At 36.1% G+C, this 15,505-nt stretch overlaps 1 protein-coding gene across 8 annotated transcripts in view; it reads right to left on the reverse strand.

Moving 5' to 3' along the window:
* Nucleotides 1-15,505, reverse strand: part of EPB41L2 (erythrocyte membrane protein band 4.1 like 2) — a 208,476-nt gene that overhangs the window by 96,613 nt on the left and 96,358 nt on the right. For all 8 annotated transcript variants that reach the window (XM_063097411.1, XM_063097418.1, XM_063097417.1 and 5 more), the window contains 2 exons: nucleotides 13,612-14,096; nucleotides 12,689-12,901 (listed from right to left, as the gene is read on the reverse strand). In XM_063097411.1, the coding sequence (XP_062953481.1) occupies nucleotides 12,689-12,901; nucleotides 13,612-14,082 (684 nt within the window). In that variant the 5' untranslated portion in view covers nucleotides 14,083-14,096. The remainder of the gene's footprint in view (nucleotides 1-12,688; nucleotides 12,902-13,611; nucleotides 14,097-15,505) is intronic.

Here is a 15,505-nt window from a genome sequence, read left to right on the forward strand (position 1 = left end):
GGGTAGGAGATAAAGTTAGTGCATTTATATTTTATGCTTTCTTTGCAAACTCTCCAACTTTCCCATGGATGGGTATCCACTTCTCCATATAATTTAGCATAAGTATATGGCTTAATTTATTTGAACCCCAACAATACACTGGCTTTGAAAGCTGGGAGGATTCCCAGTTAAAGCCAAGCCAAAGAAAATCTGGGTCAAAAATGGCAAGCCTGGCCCAGTAAAGTATGGCTTGCCTTGAACAAAAGTTTACAGTATGTTGTATTGTGTTATACCTGACATATAAGAATACATTAAAACCTTTTCTTGTAACCCCAAATTTCTGCTTGGATTTTACTATTTAACTACTTCAAGTAAAAAATGTAACAGGCTATGTGTTCCTGGGTTTTCCTAAATATATTATTCTTCAAAATCCAGGAGTTTCCTTCTTGCATACGAACTCCAGCCTATAATAGCTTGGCACCACTGCACTTCTAAATTATTTTCTAAACCATAAATAATACTTTATTGATTTTATTTGTGTGTGTGTGTATATATTCCTGTTTCATATGGAAAGCTAAAAGTAAAATTTATAAATAAGAGGAAAAAACACCTCATACTTTTTATCTTCTCAGTCAGGTAGGAACCAAATCAATATTTGGGGATAAAAAATTGTTTATGAACACACAAGACATATTTAATTAAATAATATTTTGAGAACAAATTTGTGAAATACTGTAAAAATACGACTTCCTTAACTTTCCATTTTTCTTAAAAATTATATACCATCACTAAGGAGATAAGCAACCCAGTGATTAAAATAATTTTTAAGAAGTCAAAATCCAAGTTCTTTTGGTCCAACTTTTTCTATTATTCACTTTGAACAGCAAGACTTGACATAAATCCGTTAAGAAGTATAACCTTTTAAAAGACAGAGAAGTGATTATAACTATTCGATAATAAAGATGCTGGTATCACACCAAAGGCCAGAGGAACACACCAAATTTTAAGTATCTTTTTTTTTTAAGTTGCTAAGCACCAATTCCATTAAAATTTATTTCAAAAACCATAAGCAGCATACTTCTGCAGACTAGCACATTCTCTGCAAATTATTTGCCTAGAATGAATTTTGACATTTGATTCATACAGGCTTTCTGTACTACAGAAGAATAGCCTATTAGAGCATTCTTATTTGATTCACTTTAAATTGCTACTGACAAAAATATGGGAGGAGATATCAATGAATAAAACAAATAAATCATGATAACACTCAGATTCATCTTCCTGTCTGTGTGAACTAGACTGCTGCACAAAATCAGGCTCAACCTCACAACAAGTAAAATGGCACACTCCGCAAATGAAGCACAGTTACAAGATGCACTTTGGTAACAGAAAGAATGGAGCTTTTGTCTTGAGGTTCTTCGCCAGAATATGAAAGTCAAAAAAAGTTAAAAGTGATACTCTTAATCATAAATTGCTAGCACAGTTCAGAGTTGATATGTAACTCTGTTGCAGAACTTAAACAAATATAAAAATAGCAATCTGGCAGATTAACAGAGTTTTAATCATTTAGCCACCTTACACGAAGAAATTCTTTTTCTGAGTAATCCAATGTTTTTTTACAGACTACATTTTATGTTATGTCATATTCAATCCCTAGAAGCTTCAAACGTCAGCATCATTATGTTATAGTGCTGTAAATAATAATGATAAGTTCTGTCCATGTTTCTACTGGGACACAAAGTACGTGCATCCTGCTAAGGAAGGCCTGGATGAAAAGAATGGTCCCGGCTCCAGCTTTTGTGAGATAAATTAAACACGACTTACAGCGAGAGTCAGAATTCTCAAATCCCGGTCCCCCATCATGCCCAGAAGAAGCTTGGAGAGGTGGGGAGAATGGGAAAGGTAGGATCAGGAAGAAGAATAATTGACAATAATTCTTGAGAGTTGAAAAATAAAAACTATGTCAGTAACATCTTCTTTAAAATGTTCAGGAGAACATAAGACAATAATAGGGAAAAAAAGAGACTGAAAATAAAACAGTAACAACAAGAGTGATTCTGAATGGTGGGTTTAACAAAAGATATTTTAAGGTTTTTGTTGGATGAGAAAATAATTAGATCACACCTCTTCATTTGATAAATCCCGACAAGAATTTTTAATCTTAATGCCTACATATTTTAGAGAGTAAGAAAATTGTGTGAACAGATTTTTAAGGCACAAATTTTATTCTGAAAATGACCTTTCCCACCTTCTCCAAACCCTATTCAACCCTGAAGTAATTTTCATTCCAAAACAGAAAAATAATTCAAAGGTCTGGTTCCTGTTCTACCACTCTGGTTAGAGTAAAAACTTATTAAGTGTTAAATTACCAAGGAGTTAGGGTGGCTGGCAGTATGTATGAGAAAGGTCCAGTAAGAGATGGATACTGTCTTCAAAATTATGTCAACATGGGTACTCATTGTTAGAAGTTAGTTTCAAGCATCAAGTTTAATACTTTAAAATATCATTGATAGAGACAAAAAAGACAGGCCCCAGATTTTAAAACCAAAAGTAGAGAAGACAGAGAGAAGAAAGCATGTGGTAGAATTTCCTGACTACTAAGAAATAAAAACCATATCACTCTTCTGTTTGCTCATGAGAAGAGGAGACAAAGAAAAAAGGGCAAGGAATATAAGAATTAATTATATTCTCTTCCAGCCCAGCCTACAACCAGCCAGCAAGCAACCTGACCTGAGGGCAGCTATGATTTAAGTGAAAGAACTCTTAGCTTCTGGGCATCTGCATTCTCCTCTAGGCTGTGAACCCCTAAAGGTCCAAGACCACAGCATATTCACTTCTGTATTGCTCTCATACCTAGAGTTTCACAACCTTTTGTAGAAATGTAATAACTTGTTTTCATTTATTTAAGCCCTTGAAGTATTTCTACGAGAAGTTAGCCTGCTGTTTCTAAGCATTCAGAAAGAAAGGAGGAAAGGAAAGAATGAAGGGAGATAGGGAGGGAAGGAAGGAAAGAAGGAAGGAAGGGAAGGTCACAATAATACACTGAACTTACAGTGTATTATTACTTATGGTTACTAGAGGTGGGAAAGGGGGAGTAGGAGTGAGGTTAGGGAGAAATTGGGTAATTGACACAAAGAATAATCATGATTTGTAATGATGAATATGCTAGCAATACTAATTTGATCATCACATATTGTACACAAATACTGATAGTCAACTCTGTACCCCACAAATATGTATAATCAATTACATTTCAATTTAAAAATAAATATTAATTTTAAATAAATAAATAAATAAATAGAAGGGCAATCGTGGATAGAAATAGCAATCATACATACACACATCTAAATCTTTCTTCTCTAATTGAAGAGGACAGAAAGAAGAATCAGGAACATAAATAACCATTTGTCTTAAACAAGAATAATAAAAATTTTATAAATATACAAAAAAGTAGAGGAAAATAAATCAAAAATTACTTTCTATGAGAAGTACTTTAGGCAAAGTCCTACATGAGTGCTCTGCGAGGAGAAAAAAGAAGAGTTCTTTTTCTCAAGGAACTAATAACAATTTAGCTGAAGAAAAAATGCAAGCATGAGAAAAATCAAACAACAATATAAGAGTTTAGCAGTTGTTCAACACTACAATACAAGAGATTCTTACACAAGTCAGTGCATGATTAATTACCAAACTAATGGCGCGAAGAAGTTCGGGGGGCGGGGGGGAACCAAAATTCTGAGAGCTAGATTTAAGTTGAACATTAAAAGAGAGGGAGGAAAACCGGGGGGGGGGGGGTATAACAACTACAATTACTTGAAGTTGATAGGACAAGCAAACAGAAAGGACATTGTTGGGGGGGAGGGAGGAGAGGGAGGAGGGAGGGAGGTTTTGGTAAGAGGCAACAATAATCAACCACAATGTATATCGACAAAATAAAATTTAAAAAAAATAAAAAATAAAAAAAAAGAGGGAGGAATCGTGGAGAGGGAAAGCAAAATGCATAGATGATATGATCAGAAACTTAAAGGACAGACAACTCAGGATGAGCATGATTACTAACTAGAAGACCAATTTGAATGGCAAGGGAAGACTCAGAAAATCAGTGGTCATAGAGATAAAAGGACAGCCTGAGATCATACCTAACAGAGTCCTGACTGCCTTGCTAAGAAAAGTGACTTCATTAAGAAGCCACACTCTGCTCCTGTGAGCCCCTCGTATTCTTCAAGCTGGACCAAAATATTCTACCACTCACATAGCATGGCAGCCTTTTCCCATTTAGTAAATAAAAATTAAGTCACCGGATAGAATTATTACCTTAAATCCTTTTCAAGCTAAAGGTATAGATGGACAGTTGGACAGAGATATTCTATCTAGACCTATGTCACTGGAATTTTAAATAGCACAAAATATATGCCAGTTAAATTATTCCCAGCTCCTAAAACATATGTAAATCTATCACTATTTTATGAGATTTTATAGAGTGCCACAACTTCCACATCCCCTTTGAGTATGTAAATAGTTAAAACTATTTAACTATGAAACCTAGTAAGGGTCAGCATTACAGATCTGAAAGACGATACTTGGAGAGTGAGTAGACATAAACACACAAGTAAATTTTAAAAACACACTTGAAAGTAATGATATCAAATTGGATGTCTGAGACCAGAACTCAACACAAGAAATGCAAGAAGGCCTTGACACATTCTGCTTTCTGATAAATACTTTTATCATCAGAACACTGACAAAGAGAGATATCAAATTGGATGTCTGAGACCAGAACTCAACACAAGAAATGCAAGAAGGCCTTGACACATTCTGCTTTCTGATAAATACTTTTATCATCAGGACACTGACAAAGAGAGCCTACATGCTGTTAGCTTTACTCATAACTAAGACAAAATGGTACTGACATTCCTGTGTGGGCAGAAACAATGCCCTCAATTCTCAGACAAAATCAACACGTGGGAACAATTTTCAGATGCCACAGGAAAATGTGAGCAACTCTAACTCAGAATGCACATTCACTCATGCTTCCAAAGTCCTGCAGGAACTTTCACACTTATTTTCAGACTTCCAAAAATATATACAGACTTACCAGCCATAGTAAAACCAGCTCTATCCTAGAAATAGAGGAAGCCACTATTTTCATTCTCACTTTGCAATATGAGAATAGGAAAAAAGGAAGGAAGTAACTTCCCCAAAGACATCCAAAGAGTAAAAAGAAAAGTAAACATAGATCTCCTGACTTTCTATCCATGGCTTCAACTAAACCATATTGTATTTTTCATTAGAGGAAAGAGTCCTACTGTTTTAACACACCCAGTGTGTAAATAACTTTAGCAGCAATTCTACTAGAGTCCTAAGCATACAGGATCAAAGAGACTCCCTGGAATTCTTTACAATCTAACTCTGGTACCAAAAGAACTTGAAACATACCATTCAAATATCTCAATGAGATACAAACTGACATATCAAAGAACAGAAATATAAAGTTTCTTCACTAAAAAATGTAGGACTGGCCAGTCAGCTCCATTGGTTAGAGCATGATGTTACAATGCCAGTTTCAAGGGTTCAGATTCCCAAACCAGCCAGCCACCAAAAATAAATACATAATAAACCTTAAAGTTTTTTTTTCGAAAAATATTTGAGATCTCAGTTTAGTATCAATAGATAAATCAGTTAGTATAGAATGCATGTTATAATTTTCACTGACAACAAATTAAAACTACCTAACACAAAGATTTGGAATAAATGCACAAAGACAGACTAGGCCTTGGGTCAAAATTAATGCATGGCTTAGCAATAAACCTATTGCTACATAGCCAAAAATAACATTAAAGTCAAGCCATTCCTATAATATTTCTTAACTACAACAATTCTCTAAAAATGCACTGCCACCCAATATTTATGCTCATTTATTATTTCCACTTTCTGTAAATCCAGCAAATTCTGCATGGCATGTTTTAATCCACTTAATATTAACATATACTCTTTCCTCAAAAGAACACAGATGTCAAAGATGACAATTAGTTTTTGAAAACAGTGCTGTATTGGCTCCTTGAACAGTCCTCTTTATCCAATTCCTGAGGTTCAGGAGCAGAAAGAATAGGCTCTCATGGCCCATAGGAAGAAGAATGTGAAAGCAGGAAGCCATAAAAAGTAAGGACTGGGGGGAGAAAAAAGGAATATGGAGATACATATTTACATATAAATAACACATAATAACATGTTACATATTATATAACATATATTAATATATGTTAATATAATGAGCAATATGGGAAGCCGTGATGATGTTAGGACACCAAACAAAAATACCCAAGAATTATGTTTCTTGATTTTAAAAAAGTATTCAATTAACACAGCAACATTTACATTAAATGTCATAAAGGGGGTGCTTTTGTTGACCAAAGGTAACTAACAGGTAACACAAATAGGAAACTGCCTAACTTACCCAATGCTCTAATCACATCATGTAAAACCATTATCTTTAAAGAACACCGACGCACATCACAATCAATGCAGTGAAATAAAAAGTCCCCCTTAAATAACTGCAGCCATATACCTACCTACTATGTTCCAAAATCTAAATAGCATTCTTGACCTTGCTAGGTCTTGTATACCAATGACTTAACAACCTCTAGTCTATTACTCCCCAGCTCTTCTTTGCTCTATGGATCAGTTTTAATCTTCTCATCCTGGCATTTTAGGCCTTCTAGAACCTCACCCAGCTCTTTAAGTTCCCTAATAAGCCAGGCTATTCCATCTCCTCGTGACTTCCTGCACAGGCTTTTAGTGGCTTCCCTCAACTCTTGTAGGTGCCCTAGGTAAAGATAATTAGTTTCTCTTCAGTGGGCATGCTGTAAGAATCTAAAAGTTTAGTTGAAAATTAGACACACGTACATACAGTTAAAAAAGAAAAACAGTAACTAGTCATTTGAAAAGTCATGACAGAAATACAATCTTTACTGACAGTAAACAGATGGAAACAAGTCTATTCTCCCAAACCAAAAAAAACCTATTTTCTACATTGTATTTGCCTTTCTTGAGTGCTGACAAGTTCATTAATAGCTACAGTTTCCCACAACATATTTTCCCAAATAGTCCTCAGACACTGATTTCCGGTGCAAAGTTACAGACTACAGATAAGCAGCATCAGCATATTATGCAATCTGTCGAAGGTCAGTACTGGAAACATGAGTACAGGAAACATGAGAGCACTCAACCACATGACAGCTCTCCTGGGCTCCACTCCTAAAGAAGTAAGAGCAGGTCTGAGGAGTAGCACACCCAAACCAATGATACCTGTACTAAGCATGCAACTGAAGAACCAAAATGGGAAGGAAACTTAAGATAAAAGGGTCATTAATTAATATAGACGCAGGACTTCCTTGAGGATTTCTTAGAGGGGTGGTCACGTGGTGGTGAACTCCTGCAGTTTTGTTTGTCTGGAAAATCACTATTTCTCCCTTGTTTCTGAAGGACAGCCTTATTGAGCATAGTATTCTTGGCTAGCAGGGTTTTTTTAGTATTTTGAATATATCACCCATTTTCTTCTGGCCTGCAAATTTTCTGTTGAGAAGTCTGCTGTTAGTCTAATAGGGGCTCCCTTATAGGTGACTTGACATTCTTCACTTGCTTCTTCCAAGATTCTCTGTCTTTGAGCATTGCCAGCATGACTATAATGTGTCTTGGTGAGGATTGGGGTGGGGGGGGTGATTCTGTTTGGGGATCTTTGAGCCTCCTGGATCTGAAGGTCCATGTCTCTCCCCATACCTGGGAATTTTTCCATTATTATTTTTTTTAATAGGGTTTCCAAGCCTTTTCCTTTTTCCTCCCCTTCTGGAACACCCATGATTCAAATGTTTGTGCACTTAAGGTTGTCTTCTGGTTGTCTTAAATTTTCTTCATTTTCTAAAATTCCTTTTTATTTTTTTTTGTCTACCTGGGTTATTTCAAAGACTATCTTCAAGATCAGAAATTCTTTCTTCTGCTTGTTCTAGCCTGCTGCTTGAGCTCTCAGTTGTGTTTTTTATTTCACTGAGTGAATCTTTCAGTTCCACAAGTTCTGCTACATTCTTTTTTAAGGTATCAATCTCTTTGTAAATTTCCTCCTTCATATTCTGCATTTTTTTTTTCTCATTTCATTATGTTGTCTGTGTCTTCTCATATCTCAGTGAGTTTCCTTAAGATTCTTGCTCAGAATTCCTCTTCAGTCATTTCAAGGTTTTCCTGCTCTATAGGGTCTGTTATTTGAGAATTACTGTATTCTTTGGGTGGTGTCATATTTTCTTGGGTTTTCATATTTCTAGTATCTCTACGTTGATGTCTGGTCACCTAGTAGAACAGCTGCTTCTTCCACCACTCTGGAGTGGACTTTAAAGAGAGAGACATCCTCTTCTTTTTCCAGTCTCTGCTGGTGACTCTCCTTGTGTCAATGCAGTCAAGTGTCTGGCAGGCTGCCTGCACAGTGGCTGTGGCTACTGTTGTGGCGTCAAGCCACTTTTGCAGAAGCCATGGCTGTGGCGGTGGCTATGGTGGCCACCCATGTAAAAGTGGTGTTTTCAGTGTGCTCTCTTTCCTGTTTCCAGGTGGAGGGGGCAGCTGCCCTCAGCTCCTGCCTAGGACCCTGGGCATTGCTCTCCTGCCTTTTTCTGGGTGGAGGTGGCAACTTCCCTCAGATCCTGCCTAGGACCCCAGGCATTGCTGTCTTGCCTGTTTCCAGAGGGGGCAGCTGCCCTCAGCTCCTGCCTAGGACACCAGGCTTTGCTCTCTCAAAAGTAAGTCTTAACAAATATAACCTCTATTTTTTAGAACACACTCTGACCACAATGTAATACAAAACTGGAAATGTGACAAAAGAAAAATCCCCTCTTCCCACAAGACATGCATACACATACGCACAAATGCACACACACTTTAGAATTTAAAATCACACCTATAAAAATTCCACGGGTCAAAAATGACCCATAATGGAATGAGAAAATATTAAGAACTGAAAGGCAATGAGAGCACTTTATTTCAAACCTGTGCAAACAAAGAGGTACTTGAAGGGAAAATCAGAGCAATAAAAGCATTTTTTAAAATAATGAACGCATGAAATTGGAAAAAGAACAGAGTAATCCCAAAGAAAAAAGAGAAAATGGGAACAAAATGTTACAAAATAGAAAAAAAACAGTAGAAACTATAAACAAAACCAAGTTGTTTCTATAGAAAAAAATTAAAATAGTAAATCTATAGAAAGAATAATCAAGAAAAGGCAAATAACACTAGAAATGAAAAAGGGATCAAAATCAAATGCAGAAGATAAGCATAGTAGGAAAAACTTCAATGCCAATAAATTTGTCAAATTAGATGAAATGGACTGTTTGCACCAAAAATATGAACCACTAAAACAACAAAAAATCAGACCATACATATAATGAAACTGAACCAATGACTGGAAAAAAGTCCAAACAAAACAAAAACTACCCTCCACCCCTCCTTCTCTCCCCCCTAAAAAGGCCATCCCAGGCCAAGACAGTTTTAAACACAAGTTCTACCAGATCTCCACAGAAAAGATAATCCCTAATTTATCCAAACTTTTCCAGAGAATGGTAAGAGGGAAGCAACTTTATGAGGATAGTATAAAACCTAGACAACAAAATCTGATGAAGACAATTTGGAAAAAGAATTAAAGTTATTGCATGCAAAAATCCTAAATAAGAATACAAAATGAGTACAGAATCATTATAACCAAGTAGAGTTTACATTAGGAACGTGGATGGCTTAACATGAGAAAATATTAAAGAAAATATTAATGTAAATTACAACAGTAACAGATTAGAAAAACATGATTCTCTCAACTGGCACAGAAAATACACCTGATAAAATTCACCACCTATTTATGATTAAGTCTTAGAAACTAGAATTAGATTGTCTTTAATCTGAGAAAGAATATTTATCTTTAAAAATCCTAGAGCAATCCTAGAAACCTAAATAAACATAAAATGATGCTCAGCCTCATCTTTCATAAACTGTAGTATTATTTTCATGTTTTCCATTATTTAGCACCCTCTTCCTGTGACAGGATCATATTTGCCCATTGTATTGTCATCAGCCTTGATCATGTGACTTGCTTGGTCAATGAAATGTAAGTTCAAGTGATATACACCACTTCCAAGCAGAAGATTCAAGGGCCATGGTGTGGCTCTCCCATTTCTTTTTTTCCCTCTACTCTGAGACCAGCAAATCCCAGGCACAGGCTACTCTTTCAGTCTTGGTCCAAAAATAAAGACAAGGAAGAACAGAGCCACAGCCAACCCACCATTCTTTTAACAGAAGTTAAAATGAATAAAGTAGATTGCAAAAAGATATATGCACAGTGAGAAGGAAAAGATGGGAATGAGACTTCAGCAGTAATTTTAGTATTTTATTTTGTTTAAAAAAGATCTAAACCACAAAGCAAAATGCCAATATCCGATTAAATTTTTATGGTAGATATACAACTGTCTCTTCTATTATTTCTACATTCCTGTGGTTTTTAAATATCTCATGACTTTTTTTAAAAAAGAACAAAAATAGACTTAAACCATAGTGTCAATCTTGTGGTTTAATGATATAAAGAACTTAAGCAATAAAAGCAGCATTCTATATCATCTAAGTAATCTTATATTCTATAGTTGAAGAAACTGAGACCCAGAGAGGTTGAGTAAATGACTCAAAGTAATATAAGCTACCATCAAGTTGGTTCTCAAAAATCTAGACTCCCTAATGTCTAGGATAGGTAGGAAAGATAAAGGACAGGATATATGGTCAAATAAACTATAATTGAGTCAAGTTCAGAAAACCATTCTATTCTTTTTCTTATCATCCCCTACCTACCCCTGAGACACACACACACACACACACACACACACACTCACTCTCTCTCTGACCGGAAGGGAGTCTTGGGAAAGAACAAGAGGGGAATGGTAGAAAGGGCGGAAGAAAAGAAAGCTTTAAGGATTGCTATAGTCTGAATGTGTCCTTCCAAACTTCATGCTGAAACCTAATCACTATTGTGGTGGTATTAAGAGGTGGGGGCTTTAGGAGGTGATTAAGTCACTTTCCTAAATGGAATTGGTGCCCTCATAAAAGAGGTTAAAAGGAGCTGCCGTGCCCCTTCTGCCATGTAAGGACACAGCATTCACCCCTTCCACCACATGAAGATGCAGCAAGAAGGTGCCATCTTGGAAGCAGAAAGCAGCCCCTCAGCAGGCACTGAATCTGCTGGTGGCTTGATCTTAGACTTCCCAGCCTCCACAACTGTGAAAAATAAATCTCTGTTGTTATAAATTACCCAGTCTCAGGTATTTTGTTCTAGAAGCAAGAACTGACTAAGACAAGGATTTTTAATTCTCTTTTGCTACTCCTTTTCTTTAAACAATTGAAATATCAAAACAACTGTAACTAAAATGAGTAAAATAAAGTTCTAGATAACTAATACAAGGATAAAAACAAGGACCATGAATATTCATCTTAGTACCCTCAGCCCCTTGTAATATAACACTCCTTCAAATACATAATAATCTGTTGTTCAATTAGACATAAGATGTCTTTACCAAGCCAAATACTTTCACTGTTGTTAAAGTGCAACTTCTATTTTTAATAATAACGCAAGGAATTAGGAGGAGAATACTTTTAATACTTAATAAACTAGAAGAACAAAGAAAGACTAGACCATATTTTAAACAAGCAAGATAGGTCCTATGTGTGGCAGACAAAACTGTAGTTTGATGGTCAGGATCATGAGCTCTAGATTGAACTTGCTGCAGCTGAAATTCTGGCTCAACCACTAAGTAGCTGTGAAAGTCTGAGCTAGTTACTTAACCACTCTAAGCCCTACATTCCCCATTGTAACACTGGAAATACCAATACTAATACCTATTTTGTAAAGATTCTTATAAGTATTGAATGAGATAATCCATTCAAAGCACTTTAGTAAACATTAGATATTACTATGTGTCATGAAAATAAAGTAACTTAGTTATAAGAAGCAACGAACTCTTCCAAGGGCTGGGCGGTTAGCTCAGTTGGTTAGAGCACTGCCTTATAACACCAAGGTCACAGCTCAGATCCCCATACTGGCCAGCCACGGGGGAAAAAAAAAAAGAAGCAAGAAACTCTTCCAATTAACATAAAATTTTAAGGTGGTGGATGCTTTAAAAGATTACATTGGCTTCTGTCAGCCTCAGTACTAATGCATAAATATTTCACAAATCATGGGGGTTGTTTAATTAAATGAAACTAAATAAACAAGCTGGACTTTAAGTCATTATCTGTCTCAGGATAAAACACTTTAGAGTTAAATTTACTGCTGAAATTTCCTTATTCTGAAATATCAACTCAGTGCTATCACTTCTCACGAAAAACACCTTATAGCCAGAGGTAATATTCGAAATATTTAATGCCTATTCAGAACAGATTCAACCAGTACACATGACCAGTGCCAACTGGCAGAACATAGTCCCTACACATCCTAAGCATCAGGACATACTATTTGTAATGGCAATGATGACCCTCTTCTATGTTATTGGTTTTTCTTTTTCATGCAAAATTGTAACAAACTGGCCTACAGAACTTGGTAACACACAAAAATATATTCATTGCGCCATGCCACAAGCAAGAGGAGACTGTACTTTGTTTTCTTTCCACACATCAAGATAGCTATCCACTCAGCTCCCTGTCTCACCTCCAGGTCACAGCTGTATTCGGTGCCATCTAGGAGGGTCACTTTACACTGGACAGTTTTGGTCTTTTTGGTGGCTTTTTGAGAGGCCTTCTCTGCTTTTAGCTCATTGGTCTGCACTTCCTTTGTCTCCCTTTTCGCTGCTTCTTCTGATTTGTCTTCCTGTATTTCCTTTACCTTTTCTTCTTCTCTCTCCTTACTTATTTCTCCAGCAGGCTGTTGAGGAAAAAAATTAAGCTCACACTAAAGCTAACCAAATTGCAGAAAACAACATATTAAAAGGAAAATCTTTAACACAAATTATGATCATTATTATGGCCACTATAAACCAAAGATTTTAAGAGAATTGAAAATTCTACTAGAAAAGATATTTGCCCTCATCCTCCTTCCACCGCCAATTTTCTCATTTTGCCAAATTGGTCATTTAGGCATTAAATGAGTAAAAGAAATGATATCCAAGCAACTACAATTTAAATATCATTTCAAATAATAAAATTTCCAATTAAAATTTCATACCACAGCAAAGCCTAGGCTTCCTTAGGCAACCAAAATGCACACACACAAATCTACTACTTACTCCTCACTGAATACATAAATAAATCAAAGAGGTATAAAAGGGTATCCTGTTGAAAAGGAGAACTGGCAGGAGTCTGAATCTGCTTAACCTTAAAAAAAAATTTATGGTTCTTTCTGTTAACAGTTTGCAAACAGAGTAGATTTTTTTTTGCTTTTTATTATTTTGGGAATTTCTTAAAAAGGATTAACAGGAGAAGGCTGTGGTAGACCAATCCAAGACCCATATCCCAGACACATTAAGCCTAAGTAGTATCTCAATACAAGAAATCTGGAAATGATCCAAAACAAAGGAACCCTTTTTTCTTATATTATGCCATCGAGTTTTCATTTCCAATCACTCCCAAACATACCTGTGTCTCAGCTCTGCTCACTAAAGGTTTTTCTTCCTTGAATTCAATCTTAATCTCCTGGTGTTTCCTCTGAGCCATTTCTTCAGCATCACCCTTGGCTTGTCTCTCTTCTTCTGGAAGGGATTCCTCTTTATCTAAGATCTGTTCTTCCACAACAGCTTGGGTAGGTTCTTTTTTATCTCCTCCATCTTTGGCCACTACTAAGTTATATGACTTTTGTTTCTTAAGCCATGGGGGTATAAATCGAGAAATACCCCTGCTCTCAGACGGATCCTTCTCTCTCTTCTGGCGGCGCAGACTACTTTGGCTTTCAGCTGCAGGAGATGGCTGGGAACCTTTTTCCTCCTCTGGATCGGATGACTGATTCTGCTGATTTTCTACTACTTCTTTAGGTTTCTCCTTGGTTGCATCTGCTCCTAACTGGTCAGAGTCCGTCTTCACTTCAGATGCGGAGCCTACTTCAGTAGTCATGGTAACAGCTTATGCTGTAAACAAACAAAATCACAAAATGTTATTTTACAATCTCTTCCAATTGTAGTTTGGTGGCAAAGGGCAAGGTAAGAAAGAGTGGGAAGGGGAATTTCAGAGAAATGGCAGGGAGAAAGCACACATCAAGAAAGCAGGTTCAAAAGCACATGAGAAAATGGAGTCACTACTCTAACTTTTAGAATTCTCTATCAGAATCTTAGAAGCAAAACTGGTATCACAATAGAATTAACTGTGATTCTGTACAGATGGAATTGAAAATCACCAAAAACTCAAGAAAGAATGATTACTTTTACTTCATTTCAACTAGCTGTAAACACTAATCGACCCCCAAAATCCAATTTTTTAAGGAAAATCATTTTTCTCCGTACTTGGTATCCTTGTACTGTAATATGAAAATGTCATCAAGAACAGGTGAAAGTACTGAGACACATTTCACTGCAACTTCACATTAAAACCAAAATCTACAGAAATGTTAGGTATTATAAAAACAAATTTAAATCTGAAACAAAAATGTGTTGTGTTACATTAAATCCCATAATTCACCATCACTATTCCAACTCAAAAGTAATCTTCTGGGAAAGGTACTCAAACCATATTCAAAACTCCAAACTTCCATCCTACCCAAATACATTTTTCTTTGTATATAAGATTATAAGAAAAATATCTAAGGGCCCTAATCTAAGCTAAATGACAATATTATTGGGTGGGGGAAAAAATGCACCTAATGATTGATCCTATCACAACTAATAAAAAAATTTAAATTATATCTGAAAATAACTGGTTGCCTAAATTTTACAGAAGCAAAAAAGGGACTTTTAAAGTATACCAACACCACTGACATAAAGAACAATAGGCAGGGCTTGCAGAGACAGCAGATAACACTCACTCTGTCCTCTCTTACCAATGACAAAAGTACTCAAAGTCCTGGCACCCTGGCCAATGGGTAATGTCCCAGCTATCTTCAGAAGTGTCACAAACTCGAATAGGTTAAAACAAACAAAAAAAAAGGTAAAGTACCATTGTTTTAAAGCTTTATTGAGATATAATTCACTTACCATAAAATTCACCCTTTTAAAGTATACAGTCAATGGTTTTGAGTACATTTACAAGGTTGTACATCCATCGCCACTAATACTAGAACATTTTCATCATTCTAAAAAAAGAAACCCTATAACCATTAGTGGCCACTCTCCACTCCCCCATCACCCCAGGCCATGGCAACCAATAATCTACTTTCAGTCTATATAGATTTGCCTATTCTGGACATTTCAAATAAGCACAACCATACATTGTATGGCATTTTTACTTAGCATAATGTTTTCAAGGTTCATCCATGTTGTACAATATATCAGTACTATACTTATTTCTTAAAATACTGTTTACATCTTCCACAAACCATATATCT

Source organism: Cynocephalus volans, chromosome 5, assembly GCF_027409185.1.
Source record: "Cynocephalus volans isolate mCynVol1 chromosome 5, mCynVol1.pri, whole genome shotgun sequence".
In the NCBI taxonomy this organism is placed as follows: Eukaryota; Metazoa; Chordata; class Mammalia; order Dermoptera; family Cynocephalidae; genus Cynocephalus; species Cynocephalus volans.